Source organism: Mastomys coucha, unplaced genomic scaffold (genome assembly GCF_008632895.1).
Source record: "Mastomys coucha isolate ucsf_1 unplaced genomic scaffold, UCSF_Mcou_1 pScaffold6, whole genome shotgun sequence".
NCBI lineage: Eukaryota > Metazoa > Chordata > Mammalia > Rodentia > Muridae > Mastomys > Mastomys coucha.
The window spans coordinates 13,947,385-13,969,172 of record NW_022196912.1 but is presented as its reverse complement, the minus strand read 5'-3'; the positions used below and the strand labels follow the sequence as shown (position 1 = coordinate 13,969,172).

Here is a 21,788-nt window from a genome sequence, read left to right as displayed (position 1 = left end):
ATTAAAGGCGTGCGCCACCACCGCCCGGCTAGAAATAGCTTTTAAGATAACCATTAGTATACTGCAAAGTCAGGTGAAATATTTTACTTAAAAAACAAGTTCAGTTCCCCAGAGCAAGAAGCAAACAAACAAACAAAGCACTTTTTTTTTTTCACATATCAACAATCTACATATTAGTTTACTATATTATTATACAATATATATAGTATATGTTATATCTTTATTTTCCCATCAAATAGTTAAAAAAGAAAGCAAGCAAGCAAAAGAAAGAAAGACGATTCTAGCCAAGTGTGTTTATGAACAGCTGCAAAGGCCAGCACTTGGATGGCTGAGGTAAGACTGCCAATCATTAGCTTGAAGCACACACTGAGCTCCAGGATTGCCTGCTCAAACGCACACACATACACACTCATAAAAAATTACTTAGCCAACACTTAATCTTTCTATTTGAGAGAACTTTTTATGTATTAATAATTTGGCAATAAAAAAATTTTAAACCTAGTTCTCAGTAACATTAATAGTTTATAATCTAAGAAAAATTAAGTTCAAAACTAAATACACATTAAATTTTTAAAATGTAAAGTTAGCAACAGATTATATTATTCTTGATATAATCCTAAGAATAAAGCCTCTGTACTTAAAACCATCAAAAGAAATGGCTTATCAAATTAAACATGTAAATATATTTAAAGAATTATGTATAAATATTCTGTTTACCTTATCAGGTGAATAATTAAAAACATAAAATGCAAGTATGGTTTCTATTTTAACTATTTTGGTTACTAGGTATAGAAGTTAAGATGAGTGCTCTGGTCCAGTGCTCCTGGACCATGGAGATGGGTAAACAAGAACTGCCACACTGGAAACAGGTGATGCTAAAGAGTATACTAAAGACCTGACCGGAGGACACTGCTCTCTATCTCATTAGCTATGCGTCTCTTTCCCAGAAGCTGTGGTGGGAAAGGGCTTCTGTGTATTTAAATATATCAATTTTAAAATGAAACCAGGAAGCAACATTTTGGGAGAAAATTCTAGTTTTAGAGGTATTGTTGTCTCTGATCTCAAAGACAGCTGGTCTTCTGTGTGCTTTGGACTGCTTCAGGCCTTCATCCAGACTTGCTGGGTATGTTAACAGCTGCTTGTTCTTATAACGCCAGTACAATCTGTGGGCTCTCACATCTTTACTGAGAAAGACAATATCCAGTATACAAAGCTAAGGTGTCTAGTCCATAGTTATAAAAGTATACTGACTTCTTGGCTTTATCAGATAGTGTAGCTCAGCTGTTGTACTCCAGTGAAAATTACTAAAGCAAACCATACCCACCCACCATAACTCATAATATGCAAGAGTCTTTAGAGGTGGCCCTAAGAACAAACTACAAATGAAAAATTGTTCAGAAAAACCTAGAAAATAATTTCTTTAAAAGGGAGATTCGGGAGCATTTCAGCTAAGACTGTCCTCCTCCCCTTCCTTTCTCTGGAGCATCTATGTGAGACTGCTGGAGCAGGAGCGCCTGGGCCCAGCTTGGGAGGGTAGGAGGAGCGTGGGGGTGCATTCCTGGATGGGTTCCTACCCCGCTAAGGTAGGACTTCACTCAGTGTTGTCCTTTTTAAAATTAATTAATTAACTAATTAATTTATTTATTTACTTAATATTTAAAATGTGTGGACCCCTCCCCTTGCCCACTTATGGGCTGAGGCTGTAGGGTAACTAGACACGCTGAGAAAATAGCTCTTTGCTTATCTCCTGACAGCGGGTTCCACGCTAAGAGAACAGCATCATTCTTGGCACTCTGACCCTAAGCTCTTAGAATGTAAAGACAGCTTGTAATCATGTCCTCTTCAGAACTGTGTCACACAGATAGCTCCTAATCTCTTACCATCTAGAGCAAAGGTGTGTGTTCAGGAACAATGGAGGTTGTTATGAAAGGCAACTAGAAAGAAATCTGGAGATATAAGGAAGATATGTAGCCTCAACTGTGTGTTACTGAACCAGGAAGACAGCTGCAGGTTAGAACAAATGTCAGTTATTAAGGACCTTAAAAACTTTACTTCCGAGAAGCCAGAATTTCATTGGCCTATTCTGCACAGCAATTTGTGCTACCAGGGAAGAACTGTTCACAACAAAGGAATGAAGACAGAAATTAGTAGTGCAACATTTAGCAGCTCAGGGTACAGTCTGGGAGAGAGTAGATGTGAGCCATAATGGAACCAGTCTTCCCAAAGTCGTGACTATGGGCATCTCCATACCTAACCTGCTTAGTCTACATCACATTTAGTAGCAAAGAAAAAGCAGTGGAAAGCAAAGAGCAGTATTGAAAGTTGCTTTATCCATTATGAAGCATTTAAAGAAATAAAAAGTATGACCTAAACAGTGGAATAAAAAACTGCCAGTTTGAGTGACTAGATGTAAATTAGCCAAAATATTTCAAAGTTGCCATCAGAGAGTATGGTCACAGAGCTAAAGGACAACCTGGTAAAGATGTACAGAGGTGTAATGACAGTCTAGGAAGAGACCAGAAAGGAGTAAAAACTGTAAACAGAACCAAATGGAAACTTGGGAGTGAAAGACAGGGGGGATCATTAATAGATATGAACTGACATAATAAAAACTAACTAATCTAAGAGAGAGCTGCTGTTCAAAACAGCAATAAATCTGCACATTTGTTGTGAGTTGACCCACTGCACTATAGGAAGTTCTCTTCAGGCTGAAAACAAGTGACTCCAGATGGCAATTTCAATCTACACAAAAAACATCAGTAAAGGTAATTATTTAATTACAAAAACACTATAAATGCCCATTTTTTCCCCTCTCACCTTGTTTAAAAAGCAGCTAATTAATGTGTATGAATGTACTTTTGGGTCTGTAGTATAAAATGTAATACACTGTTAACAGAAGAAGACATGAGTGGATGAAAACAACTCTGCAAGATAAAATGGTGACAGCAGATGGCAAAGTAATCATTGTAATGAAGCATTGCTGGATTTGCACCATTAATTAGGTCTATCCAAAATGCAGAATGGGAGCACGGAGAGACGTGTGGGAGGAGTGTCTACCTGATGGAAAGAAGCTGCAGCAAATCTAGCCTAGTCTGATAAAGATACATGTGGTCAGCTCTAGGCAACCATCAAAAACCAAAATACCAGTGAAATTAAAATGCACATTAGAAAAACATTTTGTTTACAAGGAAGAGGTATGAAAACACTAAAGAGGTGGTATACAGAAGCAAAACATCCCCGAGTACAAAATCTGCCCTCTGCTCCAGGAAAAAATGTCCACAACACTTACTTCTCAAACCACAGAGTAAGGTTAGTGGTGTGCCGAATCATTTTCAGAAGGTTGGGAGAATTAATTTCTTTATCTTCTTTTGTCCACACACTTCCAACTAATTCTGATGGCTGAACAGCTCTAAAATCATCAAAATAAGATGGCATATCAAATTTCTCCTCAAGTATATAGTTTACTATATAAGAAAAAATAAACTACAATTATAAGTTCTCTTTCATCAACAGGGAGTTGGTGAAAACAAGATGAATATAACTTTATGTTTTCAGATTAGAAATATCTTGGTAGACACTCTTGCATAACCCATGTGTTGATTTAAAGATAGTGTCTTCCCATGTAGGCCTGGCTAGGTTCTTCCTCTCTCGCCCAGCTTCCTGGAACTCATGGCAGCCCTCTGCTTGCACCCTGGGTGCTGCTGGCATTACTGCATACAGATAGCATCACGGTGGTTTTACATTTACTGCATACTTTTGCACAATGTCTTTCCTAGCACTTGTAGATATTATTTACTAAGTTAGGATGGTAAGGTAGTTACTTAAATGGTATCTAGTAAGTAAACAATGAGGATATAGCAATTACTAATTCATTTTTGGTTTGTTATTGCTCTCACAGTGGTAGAAGAGAAAAACCATCCAGCAAAAGTCTCTGAAAATAAACTTTAAAATTCTAACATTATCATTTGGAGACCATAATAAATGTAAATGGGAGAATTTATAAATCTAGCTCGTTCTCATTTTGTGATTAATAATAATTTTGAGGTTTGAAATTTTATTTCAAACCAGAAACATTCCATTTTTTCAGATAGTTTCATCAATGAATATTAAACTGTAAAGAGCTATAACTGGCTGAGACTTAACTGTAACACAGTAGTCACTCTATCTTGTACTGTGGAGTAACTACTGCAGTAGCTTCTATGTTGCTGCTTTATGCTCAGCCTTGGTATGCATCGCGCACACACCAGAAACTTCAGAAACCTACAAGATAGTACAGGCTTTGGCCAACAACTCGTACTGCCAGGATCTGAACAGAGCTTACCAAGCAAGGTAACTAAAAGAGCACAAAGTTAAGCAGATCAAGAATGACTAAGGGGGCAAAAAACCAGAACTGACTACAATGCCTTAACACCACAAACATATCACATACTGTCTCATTTACATCTTATGACAGCCCTAAAAGGCAGAAAATGTATTCCATTTTTAAAATGAACTGGAGATAACTTCTGAGTTTGAATGTTGAATAACATACCGGTATAGATCTGATTCAAGTAAAGTGAGTTGTCGAGCAATTTCTATTGGGTGTAAGGTGAGCAAGTCAAAAGTCTCTATATGCCCAGGTCTGCTTATGTGCCACTCAACTGTGGGAGGTGAACTCTGAAATGTAATATTATGACCTGGGCCATTGTCTCTTGCAATTTTTTTCCTTTGGATTATCTTAGTGATGGATTCGACCCATTTTTTCATTGCTTTACCTGAAATACATTTTAACAAACATTTAAATACTCTTTAACACCTTTTAAAAAAAATGTTTAAAGTAATACAAGTGATACATGAATAGTCATTGCTATAAAATTCAAATGAGCAAAGTAAACACTAAAAGCCCCCTCCCCAGTCTCCTGACAGGTAACCACTGCTAACAGTGTGGCTTGTATCGAGACCTTTCCAAAACATATTCTTAAAGTAACTTGATTTTTCACCTCCAACATTTTGAAGCTTAGTTCAAAATACTATTTTCATAGTCCATATTCCATATGAAATGAAAGATTAACAAGAATATGTTCCATACATCTACACATCTATTTAATATTGTATTTCAGAACCCAATTATGAGGACTGATTCATCATATTAGTCTATTTTTTGTTGTGCCTGTCTTTTGTATAGGAAAGTAATCTACTTAACCCTTCATTTTCTGATTTTCATTTAGACTGAAAAATGGATATAAAACCAAGTTTGTCTAGGCAAACTTGGAGTCATATAATCACAGAATTTTGAAAGTAAAGGAAACCTTGGAGATAAGCAATGCTAGTTTCTCATGTTTTTCATAAGTAAGTTGAATGAGTCTAAAGAATAAAAATTATGTTTCTGATTGGTGCTGGTGGTAAAAAGCAATCTGTCAGTGGAATACACTATCTTTTCCCTGATTTGCTCTATTTATCCAACCATGCACTTTTATCAGTGGTGTTACAGTGGCAAAAGAATTCCAGCCTATACCAAGGGTAAAAATAGTTTCAATTAAGTGCTCTAGCTTAACCTGAGAAATGGTTCTTAAAAGAACCATGTCTATAACAGATGAAAGTATGCTGAGTCACCAGGATGCCTGCTGAGCCATTTTACAGTTGTCAATGCTGGTTTTGTTGTTTTGTTTTCTGAGACAGGGTCCTACTACTGTAGTCCTGGCTGTACTAAAACTCATAGAAATCCTCCTCCCTCTGCCTCCTGAGTGCTGGGAATAAAGGTATGCACCACCACACCCAGCCTAAATGCTGTATGATAAGAAAGTTTAACATTTTCAAATGAACTCTAATGGTATCAATTGACAGTAACCACATTGGTAATTTTATCACATATAAAAGTAGGAACTTAAGAGAAACATACCTCTTACTGTTCCAATAAATTCTTCCATTCTTTGTAAAAGGTCTGCATCTCTTTCAAAGTCATAGAAATGGTGCTCCACCCAGTGCCGACACACGTTTAACACCCTGTGGCATTGATACAACACAGAATCTAACACTGAGTGTACACAAGAAACAAGTGAACAGGCTCCTAAAGCTGCACCGACTCAGATAAGACTCTTCCTCAGTCTGCTTCCCTTCACCTTGCTTAGGAACAGTTCTTTGAACATTTCCACTTTTTTTTCCTGGCTTTTTTTTTCCGAGACAGGGTTTCTCTGTGTAACCCTGGCTGTTCTGGAACTCAGAGATTGGACTGCCTCTGCCTCCCAAGTGCTGGGATTGCACCACTACCGCCCAGCTTTGAACCCAGGTCTGAGACATATCTTCACTACTTACCTCAACTGTACAGGCTGAATATATTCCTTTCTAAACCTCTTGAGCTCTGCACTCAGGGGCTGATCTCCATTCTCTATAGCTATACGATCAGCTTCTGTTGGCTCAGGCTCTGGAATTTCAAATCTAACATGAAACAGAAAAAAAATAAAGAAAATATCATATCAAATCCAAATTCACAAACTTCTATTTATACTTATCAGTACAATCAAGAGATAATATAAAAAATTACTACAGATACACAGACACATAAGGGAAAATTCACTTTTATAGTGTAAAGGCTAATGATAATATTTTTAAGTTAATATTTTTAAAAAGTTAGTTTTGTCAACAGCTTAAACTAACTAGAAGTAAAATAAAAATACATGTAAAATTTAAAACAAATGAGGCTAATTCCCAGTTTTAGTCTGTAGATAACTTTAAATCAGTAGACATAATTTTAGGGTGGTTAATGCTTGAAACTTGATTGTTCTTTGGATAGATCAAAAATATTTTCCATGATAAAAGCATTTGCTCATTGACAAGATTCATTTTATTCATTATGTAGTAACTTGAAAACTTGTTTAGAACTTATGAACCATTAAAATCTGAATTTCTAGTGCCTCACTATTTTAAAGACACGGTTTCATATAGTTCAGGGGAACCCTAAATTTCCTATGATAGTCAAAGATGACCTTGAACTCCTGATCCTCCTGCCTCTACCTCCCAAATTCTCAGATTATAGGCATATGCTCAGCCTAGATTCTAAATCATCCATATTGATAGAGTTCTTTAACTTGATTAATTCAGGTTGGGAATACTGCTTAGATTAAACCAAAAGCTCATGTTTCAATCCCCAGTGCCGCTGAAACCCTGAAAAGTTGGAGTTTTAAATACTGAAACAATATAAAATTTTGATTATTTAAATAATCAAAGTTAGCTTTTATTTTAAGAGTTCAACTACAGTTAAGCTTATTAACACATTTATGGAAAACATATCTTAGTCCTTTTAAAAACAAAGAACTTAAACATTTAAAATTGACAGACCTTTCTATTAGAAGACTCAGTAGTTCTTGCGGTTTGCAAAAGGATCTGTATGTTGTAAGAAATGTCCGAACAAAATTTGGGTCTAGGAAGAAAAAGGAAAAATATTAAAGTCTTATATAAACAATGATTAAAACTATTATTTTCAGTTTCAAAAGAGATCAAATACTCAGTCTTAAAAAGTCCACAAATATTTTACCAGAGAGATAGCTTGAGATTTTATAATGTACTGGTAGCTTCAGTTGCTTCATAAATCAGTGGCAAAAAAGCAAAACCAAAACCCTCAAAAAAACACTGATTGTAAAATATAATCAACAGACTTCTTGCCCTGTCTTAACTCATCATTAGCAAGGAATGTGCAATGGAGAAAAGCAAGAACAGGGAACTGAACCAGGTTTCCATTTGCTACCAGGATCTCAAAGGTTCGCCTGTTGGTCCATTTACCTTGTAGAGATGGCAGCAGCAGCAACCCATCTGTCTCCCGACATCCAGTTTAATTAACTACATTTCCTAATTTCCTTTAGATTTTGTTAACATAGCATAAAACTAGAAAACAAATCTTACAAAGTACTACTACTTAACAGTAGTAGTAGTAGTAAATAGTTTTTAAAACTATTAACTCAATTGCCAGAGGCCTTATTTATAACTGCTAAAAAAAAAAAAGTTTCAAACTCCTCTATGCCATTAAAAAGGCCATGAGATGGCTCAGTGAGCAAAAGTCTTTTGCCACCCAAGCTTGATGACCCTGAGATCAATCCCAGATTCCAAAAGTTGGTTGTTGTCTATCTCTCTCCTCCCTCCCTGCCACACCCCATTCACACACTGAGAGAGAGGTGGGGTGGGGGAAGAATAAAAAAATAGTTCTAAAAAGCTCTTGCTTTTATTTGAAGTAGTTATGAAGTAGTTACAATAGATGTTCAGTCATAGTACAGGAGGCTCCAACCCCTTCTTCAGAGGCCTACTCTGCATTCACATCTCCATGGAATAAAATGGAGGCCCACCGAGTCAGATGACTCTGTCTTGCCTTCTCGGATCTTTTTTTCCTTGACAGTTTTCTTCTAGGTTAGGTAGCTATGATCAGCACAAAAGACCCTAGGCTATTTCCTTCTGCATAAGGAAGGAAAAGACACTTTCTTGTACTGGAGGAAACAACAATAACAGCAACAAAACCCCAAAAACCAGTTCTTTGGGTATGGTGGCATGGGCCTTCAATATCAGCAGATGCAGAGGCAGGCATATCTCTGGGAATTCAAAGCCAGTTAAAGACACACAGTAAGACTATCTGCAAAACACCACTCACTTCTACAACTCAGATTTCTCTAAGGTCTACCCACAATTAGTCCAAAGTCTTTAAAAGAAAGGAGAACATCTGTTAACTTGAGTCTCTTATAAGAACATCTCTCTGTTTACATTAACATGGGTAAACTGACGGGAAATTCACTGGTGGCAGTAAATACCTATACATTATTGATCAAAATTTTGTAAGAAGTCTTTTACTAGGATAAGGTTTAGTGAAATTAGAATATATCTAGAAAATTTTTAAGTTGATTCTAAGAAACCTAAATTTGACCTAAAAAAATCACACAGTAATTTTTTTAACCTTAAACTAAAATTCATAGATTTATGACAAGATAGAACCTGATCTAATCTGCTGGTATATATTATCATCAAAATAGTGAACTGATTTAACTATCAAACAGCCCTAAACTTAAAGTATTTAACAATTTTTCACTTTGAAGAAAAAAATTATAGAACAAAAGGATATTATTGTGGGAGTTTTTTGCTTTTGAGACAGGGTCTAGCTAGATATCCAGCCTGGTCTTGAATCATAATCCTCTTGCTTTAGTCTCCTGAAAGTGCAGGGATTACAGGCATGTTTGACCATGCCTCCAGCTAAACACTTCTTTGGTTTTATTTAATGTTCCTTCCTTTAGTTTATACCTTCTAAGGCTAGAGTGGGTTACTGGTAAAAGTATTTTAAATACATAAAAATCTTTTAATAATTTCCTTTTTGTTGGTATTTTATTGTTTGTCTTCAGTTACAGAGATCCTCAGTTAAAGACTAATGTCTCATCCAGAAGAAAAGATTTAAAAACAGAAGGCTGTACAAGATTTTAAAACAGAGGTATTTATCGGTACCATCACAACCCTCCCTTTCAAGAACCTTCTTCCTGTCCTGCAAATCCATTTGTAAGGTGAGGCTTCTCAAAATAGCATGTGTTTAGGAAGCAACAGCAGGGCCACCGTGGGGCTGCTCAGCTGGCTGCACGCCCTTGCTAGAGTTGTGTATCCTAGATGAGGGCTCTTGAGTATCTCTGGGCTGGGCTCCACATTGCAAGTGTGTGCCTACCACTCCTCCAAACCCAGGCTTATTTCAGGCTGACAATTTAATATCACACTCAGAACTATTTCTTTTCAAATGCTACCCAACATCAGGCTAAAAGCTGTGAGTTTCAAACAGAAGAGAAGCAAGTGCTGAGTATGTTTTAAGAAAAGTATGGCTATTTTTTAAAGTGGGGTCTTCATCTTAGGCTAGTGGCTGATGACAGTGCTGGGAAGGGCACACTCCACCTCCATGTCGCACAGTCACACGTGGCTGCTGTATGAGCTCTGGGGAGGCGAGCAGCTCAGTCAGAGGAGTAAGCCGACTTACAGCGGTCAGACAGTAGAGTGGGGGAACCATAGAAGAGAACATGACCATTTGGTTCCTGCTCTGGTGCTCTTCTATCAAGGCAGATATCCCCCAGGGTTAGAGGATTCCCCTTAGCCGTCCCTAGCTCTGACATCTAAATATATCCAGTTTATCAACTTATTACAGTGTCACTAAGAAGTGTACATACATGACGAATTCAGAATGCAGTTGTAACTGCTAAGCTGGTTAGAGGCACCAGAAATCACTAGAAATGAACAGTCTAATGATGATCGTCTAACTTGTGGAATGTTAGAAAGCAGCAGCTGTTCTTCCTATAACACTGTTCGTAAGAGGAGCTTCTGGTGCTGGCAAACGAAATAAATACTCCATAGTAACACTACTGTAGTGTGGTCTAATGTGACTGAAACTTAATTTGTTCTTATTTTGGCTGGAAGCTAAAAGTAGCCTTGCCAAAAAGGGAGGGTGGGGTGTATGTGAACAACTAAAATACTCCAAAAAAACTGGCAGAAGCTTAAGTACTTAAAAAAATTAAAAGCTACCTATATTCCCATGCTGGTTTTAAAACACACACACACACACACACACACACACACACACACACACACACACACACACACACACACACACAGTTATTTCTAACCTAAAGCAATGAGCAATTCTTAATGAATAACAAATTTATTTAAGTCAGGCAGAATCTGGCTTTAAGGTACATACATGAACAAATGCTCACTCATAAGATGGTAGCTCAGTTTGACATTCTCTTCTGATATATAACCAAAGGTCAGTCTGGACATGGACTACTCAGACACAACCCTACAACTTCAACATCAGCAGAGGAGCTAACCCACCAGAGGTAACCTCCTCCTTACCTGCCCCTACCATAGTTTCTCTGCTTCTTCATACACTCTGTATACAAACACCTACTGAAGCTAGTCTGAAGTTCTTGGTATAGGCCCACGTTACAAATAAAAAGGAACAGGTTCCTTTATAAAAAGGAACCTGTTACAAATCATGTGTCCATGCCAAGTAGGAGCCAGCAAACGGATTTCACAAATACATGAGTATCAAGCCATCTCGGAAGCCAGCCACATAGCACAGGCCTGTGAGACCAGTGAGCCTGAGACAATGAGTCTGGAGGATCCAAAGTTCAGACCCAGCTTAGACTGTAGCCTTTCTTCATCTATAAGCTGTGGTTATTTTTAAGTGGTTTGCTTGTTTGTTTATTTGTTTTCTGAGATGGGGTCTCATGTATCTCAGATTGACCCAAAACTTACTATATAGCTGAGGATGGCTTTGAACTTCTAATCTTCCTGCCTCTGTCTCCTGAACGTTACATGCAGAGATGATAGGCATGTGCCGCTATGCCCAGTTCATGAGGTGCAGGGACTGAACCCACAGCGTCATGCATGTTAGGCAAGCATTCATCCACCTGAGCCATACCCCAGACCATGGTTACTATTTTTTTGCTGGCCTTATAGATAACTTCAACCACTGAACAATTCTTTGTTATTTGGTGTACAATAATTCAAAAATCTTCTGAACTTCAATTCTACCCACATTATATCTAGTATTCAGAATAGAATACAGCATATTAAATTTGAGGTCACCAATCTTCCTTTTTCTGTCCCTACTTTGATTTAATATTTGATATTTAATATGGCAAGGTCTTAAGACTTATGAAATATTGATTACATTAAAAATCTATTTGTGCAGAGCCCCCTCCCCCAGCTGCCATAGTGGAACACTGTTAATCAGGATGTCTGTTTGTGTGATAATCCTCCCTTTAATTCAGCCATTTAAAACCTCAAGAAACAATAAGCTCCTCAGCAAGGATTATAAACAATCACTTCTGAATTCCTTAAAAGAAGGAAACAGACGCTATGCTGACGCACAAACACTTTAAAAAAATGCAGGGTTTAAAAATAGAAGCGCACTGCCCTATAGATGAAAAGCTAAACGCCCAGGCTGAACTCATGCGAGCTATGGACTCAGATCTGAATGTGCATTTTATATCTGAGTACAAAGATAGCAGTAAATACCTCAGAAAAATATCTCAAGTGTTCTTAATCTCATCTTCTACAGAAGTAGCTTACCACAGAGAGGAGACAGTCTGGCACAGCTCAGAGCTCTAACTTAACTGCTCTCCTTGCCTCAGTGTCAGCAGCCCATTCTCTACAATGCATGGTCAGACCACCAACTCTTTTTCCCCCAGTGTTGCTTTAAGTCAGCTTAGCTGCAGTGCAGTGTCTCCAGCAGCTCTGTGAAAGGACCTTCCTGCTCTCCCTTCCCTTGTGACATTGCTTTCTGGTTGCTTACTCTAGGTAAGGAAACTGTCTCTTCGTATCACTGCCAAGTTTAAAATAATCCAACTGAGTAATTTTCCTGCCAGGCTTCAAGGTGAATTCCCCCAAATCTGATCTGGTCAGTGAACTACTCTATGTCCAGAAATATTGGGGATGAAAGACAAGTTATTAATGAGACTGTCACATTGTTATCATTTATGTATGTTATCCATCTTTTAAATCACATTAATATAAATGTATTCTTCCAGAAAGCATTATTTGTAGAGCATACTATTCTGCTAGCCCAACAACTAGGCTCTGTCAGGAAAACACCTGGTGGCAAACACCTGTACTTACAGCACTCAGGTGGCTGCCTGTCCTCTCTCAGTAACAAAGTAAAGTGGAACAACTGAGTACAGACCAGTGACAGAATTAAAAGAGATGTAGAATCCAACTGCATACAGATCTGCTCATCACAATGCTCAGAACTTACTACCTATTTCAATTAAAAACAAAAAAAAAACTATATCTCTTCATAGTATACCTGCATTTGCCCCAAATGAATAACCACCATGAGAGTAATTAAAACTCCATTTTTATTATTCATCATGTATAACTTTTTAAAAGGTGTTATCATATTAAAATAATTTTTAAAAATTCAGTTTGAAAGTGTCAGTGGGACATGAGTAGAAAATATATTCTGCTGAATAGAAATTAATTTCTAGGGGCTGGAGAGATGGCTCAGCAGTTAAGAACATTGACTGCTTGTCCAGATGTCCTGAGTTCAATTCCCAGCAACCACATGGTGGCTCACAACCATCTGTAATGGGATCTGATTCCCTCTTCTGGCTTTCATTAAGAGGACAAAGCATTCATATACATTAAATAATCAATAAGAAGTATTTTTTTTAAAAAACAAAATTAATTTCTAGATTTCATTCTGTAATTAACTGATAGGATTTTTAGCAAATCAAACAATCCACAGGGGTCTTGGCTTCTGAGGGTGTAGACAGCTCCTGGCACTACAGGTATGTAACCCTGTTTGTAAGTTATTCCTGTAATACATGAGAAATCAAGTTAGCCAAAGCCAAGCTGAATGTGAACTAATCAAATGTGAGCCAGTTTCTCTTCGTTTTTTGTTATGTCTAAGTAACTTACAATATTCTACATCATGTCGAAGTGCTACGTTCACCATTACTTATCAAATTTCCTTGTGTATTATACAGTGCCTTTTACTATATAATAAAAAAAAGTGCATTATTAATTTTAACTTTTGTTTCAGTATAAGCCATAACCTGTACTGCATGTTCTCCAACAAAAACACACTAATAACCAACTAACCAGATCAAAAATCCCTTTTTTAATTGGGGAGACTGAATAAAAGAAAAACACAGACTAATGTTTACCTCAGTCACACCGGCACTGATCACACAAACTGCATAGACATACACATAAAAGTTTTAAAAATCATCTCATAAGTGATATATGTCATAATTGTAGCTGGAGGAGACCTTACAATATTGATTTTATATCTCACAAATTTATGGTTGTCTATCAAAAGCACAGTCTATACTGTCATAGTAAGTCAAGAATGGGCTTTATAGGATAGTTAGTCTAGGTGGAAAAAAAACCATACTGTAAGTTAAAGACATCAGAGAACAGCGAGTAAACTAATAACACTAATTTCATGTACTTCAAGCTCACAACTCATAAAGTTGCTGGTGGACACCGGTTATACCAGTAACATATTTACAAAATAAAATATTTAATTAAATTTCAAAACAGGACAAAACAATGTCAAAAAACTTGGTTATGGGCTGGTGAGATGGCTCGGCGGGTAAGAGCACTGACTGCTCTTCAGAAGGTCCTGAGTTCAAATCCTAGCAACCATATGGTGGCCCACAACCACCCATAATGAGATCTTACGCCTTTTTCTGGTGTGTCTGGAGTCAGCCACAGTATACTTATGTATAATAATAAATAAATCTTTGGGCCAGAGCAAGCAGAGACTGAGCAAGCGGAGTTGACCAGAGCAAGCAGAGGTCCTAAAACTTCAATCCCCAACAACCACGTGAAGGCTCACAACCATCTATACAGCTAGTGTACTCTCATACATAAAAATGAAATAAATAAATCTTAAAAAAAAAAAAACTTAGTTATAGCACTGACATTCTTCGTTTTATTTTTCTTTAATACTGGAAGATTTAAATTTTTTTTCTTTTAACTTTAAAAAGTAAAACGGGGACCTGAGAGAGAGCTCAGTGAGCACTCAGTTCAACTCCCAGCAACCACATGGTGGCTCACAACCATCTGTAAGAGGGATCTGATGCCTTCTTCTAGCGTGTCTGAAGACAGCAACAGTGTACTCACATACACACATACATTAAAAAAAAAAAAAAAAGTAAACCAGGTCCGGAGAAAAGGCTCAGAGGTTAAGATTACCACTGCTCTTCCAGAGAACCTGGGTCTGCTTCCTAACCACCATCTGTAACTTAAGTCCCAGGAAATCTGACGCCCCCTTCTGGACTCCACTGACACTGTACACACATGGTACACAGACATACAAATAAAAACAAAAATAAATCTTAAAAAAAAAGGTAAAGTAATGTCATTAAATTTCAGTAAACTGGACTTCATCAAAACTGTGATGAACTTTAAGTGTTGATATAAGACAGTAAAAATATTACCTATGGCTCTTACTCCTGCTTCTCCACCTTGCCTCTTCCCCTTGTTCCTGCTCTCTCCCCATTCCCTTCCCCCTCTCTCCACGTGGTCATGGCCATCCCCTACTTCTCTACTCTCTCCTTCTCTCTGCCTTTCTCTACCTCTACTACTCTCTTAACTCCCCCCCCATACCCTAAACTCTATTCTATACTAAAAAAAAAAATTATGCAAAAGCTAAAAGTTGACAGCGGTACAATCATTAGGTGTGTATAACATCATAACAAAAGTAGCTTTGCACACAAGGAAAAAAGACTGATGGGCCACATAAAACCTATTAGCATACTGAAGTATGATTAAATGTATACTCCTTCTAAATAAATAAATAAATTAGTTGTAACTTATAACTGCTAATTATGAATTACTGATGTCAAATACAGTAGCTTAAAATTACAGAAATATTTTAGAAACAGATTGTAAATTTTAGAATATAGAAATAATTAATAAATTCAATTTTTAATAGAAAAAAAGGACAGCTTGCTCTATTGAGTCTCTAGTGATCATTGCTGACTATACTGTAGAGAAAATTAAACTGTGTCCTTAATAAGCAGAGGTAAAATACACAAAATAACTTACTCTAAATACTCTCAGAATGCCACTCCTCAAGAGTCAAAATGTCAGTCCCCGTGACACTGCAGTGCCAACAACTCATATGTTCATTTTTTTAAACTGAGCTTATATGATTTTTCCTTTGTCCTTTTCATAAAAAAACTAGCAAGCCGGATTGAGGATAAAATGAACAGGTTTTAAATTCACAAGGATTTAAAAACAAAGACAATGTAGCAAGAAAAACAAATTGAACTTTTATTGTTGAAAAAATTACTTAAGAGTATTTGAAAACCACAATTTTGGGTTAACAAAGTATTTTTCTTATTTTATAATTTTAAACAGTATACAGAAGGTTGATAAAGACTATGTGAATAGCTAGTTTATAATAATTACTAATAACTTTAGTAATTATTATAAACTATATTATAATTTAGTAACTGTAGCTTTTTACAGTATGTAAAAAGAAAGGTAATCTACATTTTAATGTAACTACTAGGCAGCTGTAATTTTCTTTTTTAAACTTTAATATTTTTTTAATTTTTGAATAATAAGCATAATGACTGTAGAAGTCCCTGGGTAAAGTTTATAGTACCGTGGAACCGTACATGAGGCATCTCATACATACTGTTCAACATGTCTCAGCCACTGAAACTGAACACTGAAAATGCATGTTCAGAGAAGCCTAGTCATTTCTAAGAACTCGCCTTTGGAAAACTCTGCTGATGTACTATGGAAAGGCCTGCAAAGAGTCTAAACAACTAAAGCCAAACTAAACTCTAGCTTGTATACCAGACATATATAGATAATGGCAACCACACATTATGAAGTGGTTTGAGATCACTAATAAAAAATAGTACTCAAATTTAACTTATTTCCCTTTGATAGTTCCCAACCATACAAAGTTCTACTTGTATTTAATAAATTGAAGGAAAGGCCTTGTTAAATGATCCTCAGTTTTATATAGTGAGAAACTAATGGATATTTTAAAGCCAATCCCACTAGCACCTGAATAGCTTCCAAAGGAAACAGAGAACTCACTCAGAGGACATTTTAAAAAACAGGAAAATAAATATTTTTCCCCAGAAACTTACATTTCCTAAAAACAGGAATATATTTAAATGAGGAGTATGGGGATAGAGGTTAATTTTGACATTCAAGTATTTAAGAATACCATATTATGAGTTATATGATCTTAAATCACACATTTCTTTTAAAGAAAAGACATTAAAATTTCCATCTAAACTTACAAATAGTTTCACATTCAGTATTTCATGAATGTTTTCTGACAACACATTATGGTATAGCATCTGATATTAATTTTTGAGATGAAAACTATGGTTTTGGGATATAAAGGGGCCCTGATCTGGTGATGGGGCAGTTCAGTGCTATCTGCTCCACCACAATTCTGAAATGGCAATTATCAAACTCCTCACTATGTGTCAGACCATATAAGATGACACAGTATTCCCTTTACCTCTTAACCACTGTATTTAATTCTACCTAGCATCTTTCTAGGTTTTCTTTAAAACCTGTTAAGGTAAAGCTCTTTGCATAAGTAACATTAAGAACAAAATACTGAAAATGGAAATGGCTTGGTCTTATTTCTACTGCTTTTTACTGGGTAATGTTAGACAAGTGACCATTTTGTAAATATGATAGAAAAGGTAAAAACTTCAAGAAATACAGAGTGATGGTTTTAGCCAATGCTCCTCTATTAGAGAAGTATTTGCTTGCTGTTAGTTTTCTATTTCAGGCACAATCACCCACCCATCAAATCAGTCAGTTTAAGCAGGAAACACAGTGAAAGCTCTCGTGTATCTTACCTGCGTACATATGGTATGTAAGCCTCTCGATGAGCTTAACCACAGTCCCTGCTTTGATAATGGGGATCCCAGCCTTGGGCTGCACATTCTCTTCAAATAGAATATTCTCCTCGGAGTCGGGTTCTGCAAACCTGTACACATCAGCACTAGGCAGCCTCATCTGCTCCTCCTTCTCCTCCTGCAGCATTGTCACATCGAGCATCCTCTCCAGGGTGCTGCGGTACTGCAGAGATATCAGTGCTGCCATCCAGTTGTTTTTCTCTTCAGCTGACTTGGCAGAAAATATAACACTATTTCCATCTTTCAGAATTATTTCAAAAGCATGCTTGTATTCACTGGTGTCATCTTTATCGTTAATTTGTACCTTTCGCATAAAAAACTTTTCTTTAAGCCGATATTCTGCACTGCTAGCACCAGGAAGTCTTGGCTGCCCATGATTTGATTTACAGCAAATCATTAAACCATCGAAGAGAAATATGTGTCTCTCGTGTTTGGCTCCTACACGTGTAAGAGTTCCTTCCATTATGAACTCATTGCAGCACTGTCCAATGTCTTTCCCCTCCCAACCATCAATATTCTTCTGAATCTCGTTCATTTTCTTGATGGCTAGTTGTTTCCCCTTCATTTGCTGGCTGTAAAACCGACATGCAGACTCACTGGGGTAAAGGAAAAAACACTATTAGTACACAGAAAACAGAATTTAGAGTTCATGCAGATAAGGTGACAAGGAAAAATATAACTTAAAACATCACTGATGTGGTATTTACTAATTCCACAAATAATACATGCAATTATACAACTATAAGAACTAAGCACAGAATTTTTTTCAGATTTATAAAAATAACAGTGATGTTCAACTACATAAATTCAAATACAAAACAATTATCTCTGCCTTGAATATTAAACATTTAGAAAGATAACTATTAACAAGTAGCCAAACACAGTAAAAAAAATGAGATATGAAAGCAAATTGTAAGTATTTTTAAATGCACAAGACTCAAAGATAAAAGCTTACAGCACATGTTACAATGGAAAAGTAGATCTGCTAACTAAATCACTGTCTGAGCTATAGAATTCCAGAACACTGCTAATCTGACTGATATAACAGTGACGCTGGCACAGATCTGCCCGGCTCACTTTTGCTCCATCCCCTTCAGCTTACCAGCTGCTCCTCAGGAGGTCTTGGCTGGGAGTAAGCAGGGAAAATGCACAAATATGAAAGGTTTTTCAAACAATAACAAATTCTCCTGGCTTTGATGTCACTTCCTCTGAAAGACCAAGCTTGTCACTAATACCGTTTTCTTCATTGTTTACTCAAGGAGGGTAGCTAAGGCCCCTGAATTTGTACCACAACTTTCAGTATAGAAAGGAAGAGACTTTAAAGTGGGAATATTTACCTCAGTCTTCGTTTTGCAAGACTTTTGGAGCAAATTTTTTCCATGCCACTTTGGACATTAAGCAGAGCTGTTATTGCTTGCTTCATACACTCCTTGTCTTCTTGGTCTTCACTCTTTTCTTCCAACTGCTGTAGAAAGAGCAGAAGGGGGGCCTCACTTTATTTAAGGATAAATAGTGCTCATTCAGCTTTTCCTACTTCAGCAATTTTAAATGTTCTATAGATGTATTTTTTAGATTTCTTTCATTTGTATGAGTGTTTGCCTGCATGTCTGAAAGTGCACCCTATGAGTGCTTCATGCCCAAAAAAGACAGAAGAGAATTTCAGATCCCCTGGAACTGGAGTTGCAGGTAGCTGTGACTCACTGTATAGGTGCTGGGAGCTGAACCAGGGTCCAGTGCAAAAGCCACAGTGTCTTAACAGTCGAGCCACCGCTCCTGCCTCTCAATCTGAAGTGTTTTCCTAGGCTGATGATGCAGCCTGGCAGTGTTTACCCAGCTTGCATAAAGCCTGTGTTCAATTCTCTGATACCATAGAGCCCAGACATGGCTGCAGATACCTATAATCACAGGACTCAGGAAGAAGTGGCAGCCTTGGATACACGAGAAGCTCTATCCAAAGAAAAACAGCAGTTCTCATTGTTTCTGCAAGGTTTGGCAGCACATTCATGTCACTCACAGGGTCTAAGGTCAGCCTAAGCTCTATAAGCAGAAGGCTCTGTCTCAGAAGACTTTACTTTTCTGTGTTTTACTGTCTGTATTAACACATCACCAAGTTTTCCATGTGAAAGCATGAGGAGCCACTTTAGAAAGAACATGTTGAACCTTAAAAAAAGCAATGTCATGTATGTACTCAGTAGTCATATTCCCGAGAAGACACAGCACAGAACTGTTCCAACTCCCATAGGAGTTAAGCGTGGCTCTAGCACAAGGGTACTCCTAAAGATAGAATCAAATCAATCAGGGCAAGATTGCTCAGCAAGTCAGTTGTTGCCAAGCCTGATGGCCTGAGTTCAGTCCTAAGGACCCACATGGTAGGAAAATGACTCCTGTAAGTGGTATTATGATCTCCAAAATCATGTCCATCCTCTTCTCCTTATCCCTCCCTACATAAGTGAATAAATGTTTTTTTTAAAAGTCTTTAAAAATGTAAAGTCCAGAAACATTCAAGTCATTTACATACAGAGCAAGATATGACAATAGGGAGAATATTGTTCCCTCTGTATTTTGTTCTGATTATAGATATATTTTAAGTGTGTGTGTATGTGTGTGTGTGTGTGTGTGTGTGTGTGTGTGTGTGTGTGTGTGTGTGTGAGTGCAGTGCTGGAGTTACAGATGTTCCCAAACCACCCTACATGGATGTTGGGAACTGAACTCTTGTTCTCTGGAAGAGCAGCAAGTGCTCTTCCGTACTGAGCCATCTCTCTGGCTCGTGTTTTTGTTACTGTTATATTACCAACTTAGCAAATATACCCAATGTAGAAAATTCTAATATAAAGCATATACCAAAAAAAACATGCTTAGGGATGCATTGATTTTGTATTCAAAAAATGTTTCAGAGTCCTTTATGTATCATTGAACTTGCATTTTGCATATGGAATATATTGGCATATGAAAAATACCACTTGTGTTTTATTTTACATGTATGGGTATTTTGCCTGCATGTATCTCTGTGCACCATGTGTCTTGAAGGCCAAAAGAGGATGTCATACCCCTTCAAATAGAGGTGCAGACAGTTACTAGCTTGCATATTGGTACTGGGACTGAACTTGCGTCCTCTGGAAGGGCAGCCACTTTAACCACTGAGCCATCCCTTCAGCCTCACTGTTAGTATTTTAGAAAGCACAAACCCAAAGTATTTTTTTTTTCTGTTTTCTTCCTTTCTTTTTTCTGAGACAAGGTCTTGTGTGCCTCTGTCTGGCCTTGAACTCTTAATCCTGAGGCCTGCCTCCTCCTTTTAGTGCTAGTATTATAGGTTTGTGCCACCATGTTTACAGTGCTGGGGGTGGAACACAGTGCTAGAAAAGCACTCTATCAACACAGCTTACTCCAGCCCCAAAGTTTTTGAACTCAAAGTTTTCTGATGAAATGTTTTTAAATGTTCTTTTTGCTTTCACAATTAACAGGCAAGTATTCAACATTTCAAAGTAATAAAGACTTTTTTTGAGGTAGTCTCACTATGTAGACAAAGGTGGCCTCAAACTCACAGGATCTGCTGAATGCCTCCCAAGTGCTGGGATTAAAGGTTTGTGCTCATCACACACAACTAATAATCTTTCTGTATATCCATTATTTTCTTTTTATTTAAGTTGATTTAAATTAGGAAATTATGTAGAACAATTAAAGCTAATTATCCTTAAAGAGGTGGCTCATTCTTGCCACAGAAACAAAGCAGCTGCAGTCATGGAAATGACAGCAAAGATGTGTTCTCCTTACTTTCCACAGTGACTGTTATCAGTACTACAACTACTAAGATGGTGTCGTGTATGCACAGAACCTCACCTAAGGAATCATTCTAAAGCAGAGTAAAAATGTGTTTGCCCTACATACACATACATAGTAAAAATACATATGTATACAGATGATAATAGCAATCTGTATGTCCTATCAGATGATAAAATTTACCTTTTTTTTAAAAAAAAAAAAGATTTATTTATTTTACGTATGTGAGTATACTGTCACTGTCTTCAGACACACCAGAAGAGGGCATCGGACTCCATTACAGATGGTTGTGAGCTACCATGTGGTTGCTGGGAATTGAACTCAGGACCTCTGGAAGAACAGCCAGCGCTCTTAACTGTTGAACCATCTTTCCAGCCCAAAATTTACCTTTTCATAGGAAAGGAGCCACGCATACGCTTGATTACTTTTTGGTTCCTTAGATATAAGCAGTGGGGAGGCCCCTGCTTAAGATGTGGTGGCTCATAACTAATCCAGCGCTTGGGAGTCTGAGGCAAAAGGATCACCTCAACTTTAAGGCTCTAGAGCTGGGCCTTTTCATATCTGCTCCTGGCCCCTGACTAACAGAAGGAAACAAAGGCAAAGTAGTACTGA

The 21,788-nt window shown here is 37.3% G+C and overlaps 1 protein-coding gene across 1 annotated transcript in view; it reads right to left on the bottom strand.

Moving 5' to 3' along the window:
- Positions 1 to 21,788, bottom strand: part of Sos1 (SOS Ras/Rac guanine nucleotide exchange factor 1) — an 83,958-nt gene that overhangs the window by 21,124 nt on the left and 41,046 nt on the right. Inside the window, exons 9-15 of the mRNA XM_031357413.1 lie at positions 18,737 to 18,864; positions 17,340 to 17,995; positions 7,315 to 7,396; positions 6,292 to 6,414; positions 5,879 to 5,982; positions 4,532 to 4,754; positions 3,290 to 3,409 (exon numbers count right to left, since the gene is read on the bottom strand). Of these exons, the coding sequence (XP_031213273.1) occupies positions 3,290 to 3,409; positions 4,532 to 4,754; positions 5,879 to 5,982; positions 6,292 to 6,414; positions 7,315 to 7,396; positions 17,340 to 17,995; positions 18,737 to 18,864 (1,436 nt within the window). The remainder of the gene's footprint in view (positions 1 to 3,289; positions 3,410 to 4,531; positions 4,755 to 5,878; positions 5,983 to 6,291; positions 6,415 to 7,314; positions 7,397 to 17,339; positions 17,996 to 18,736; positions 18,865 to 21,788) is intronic.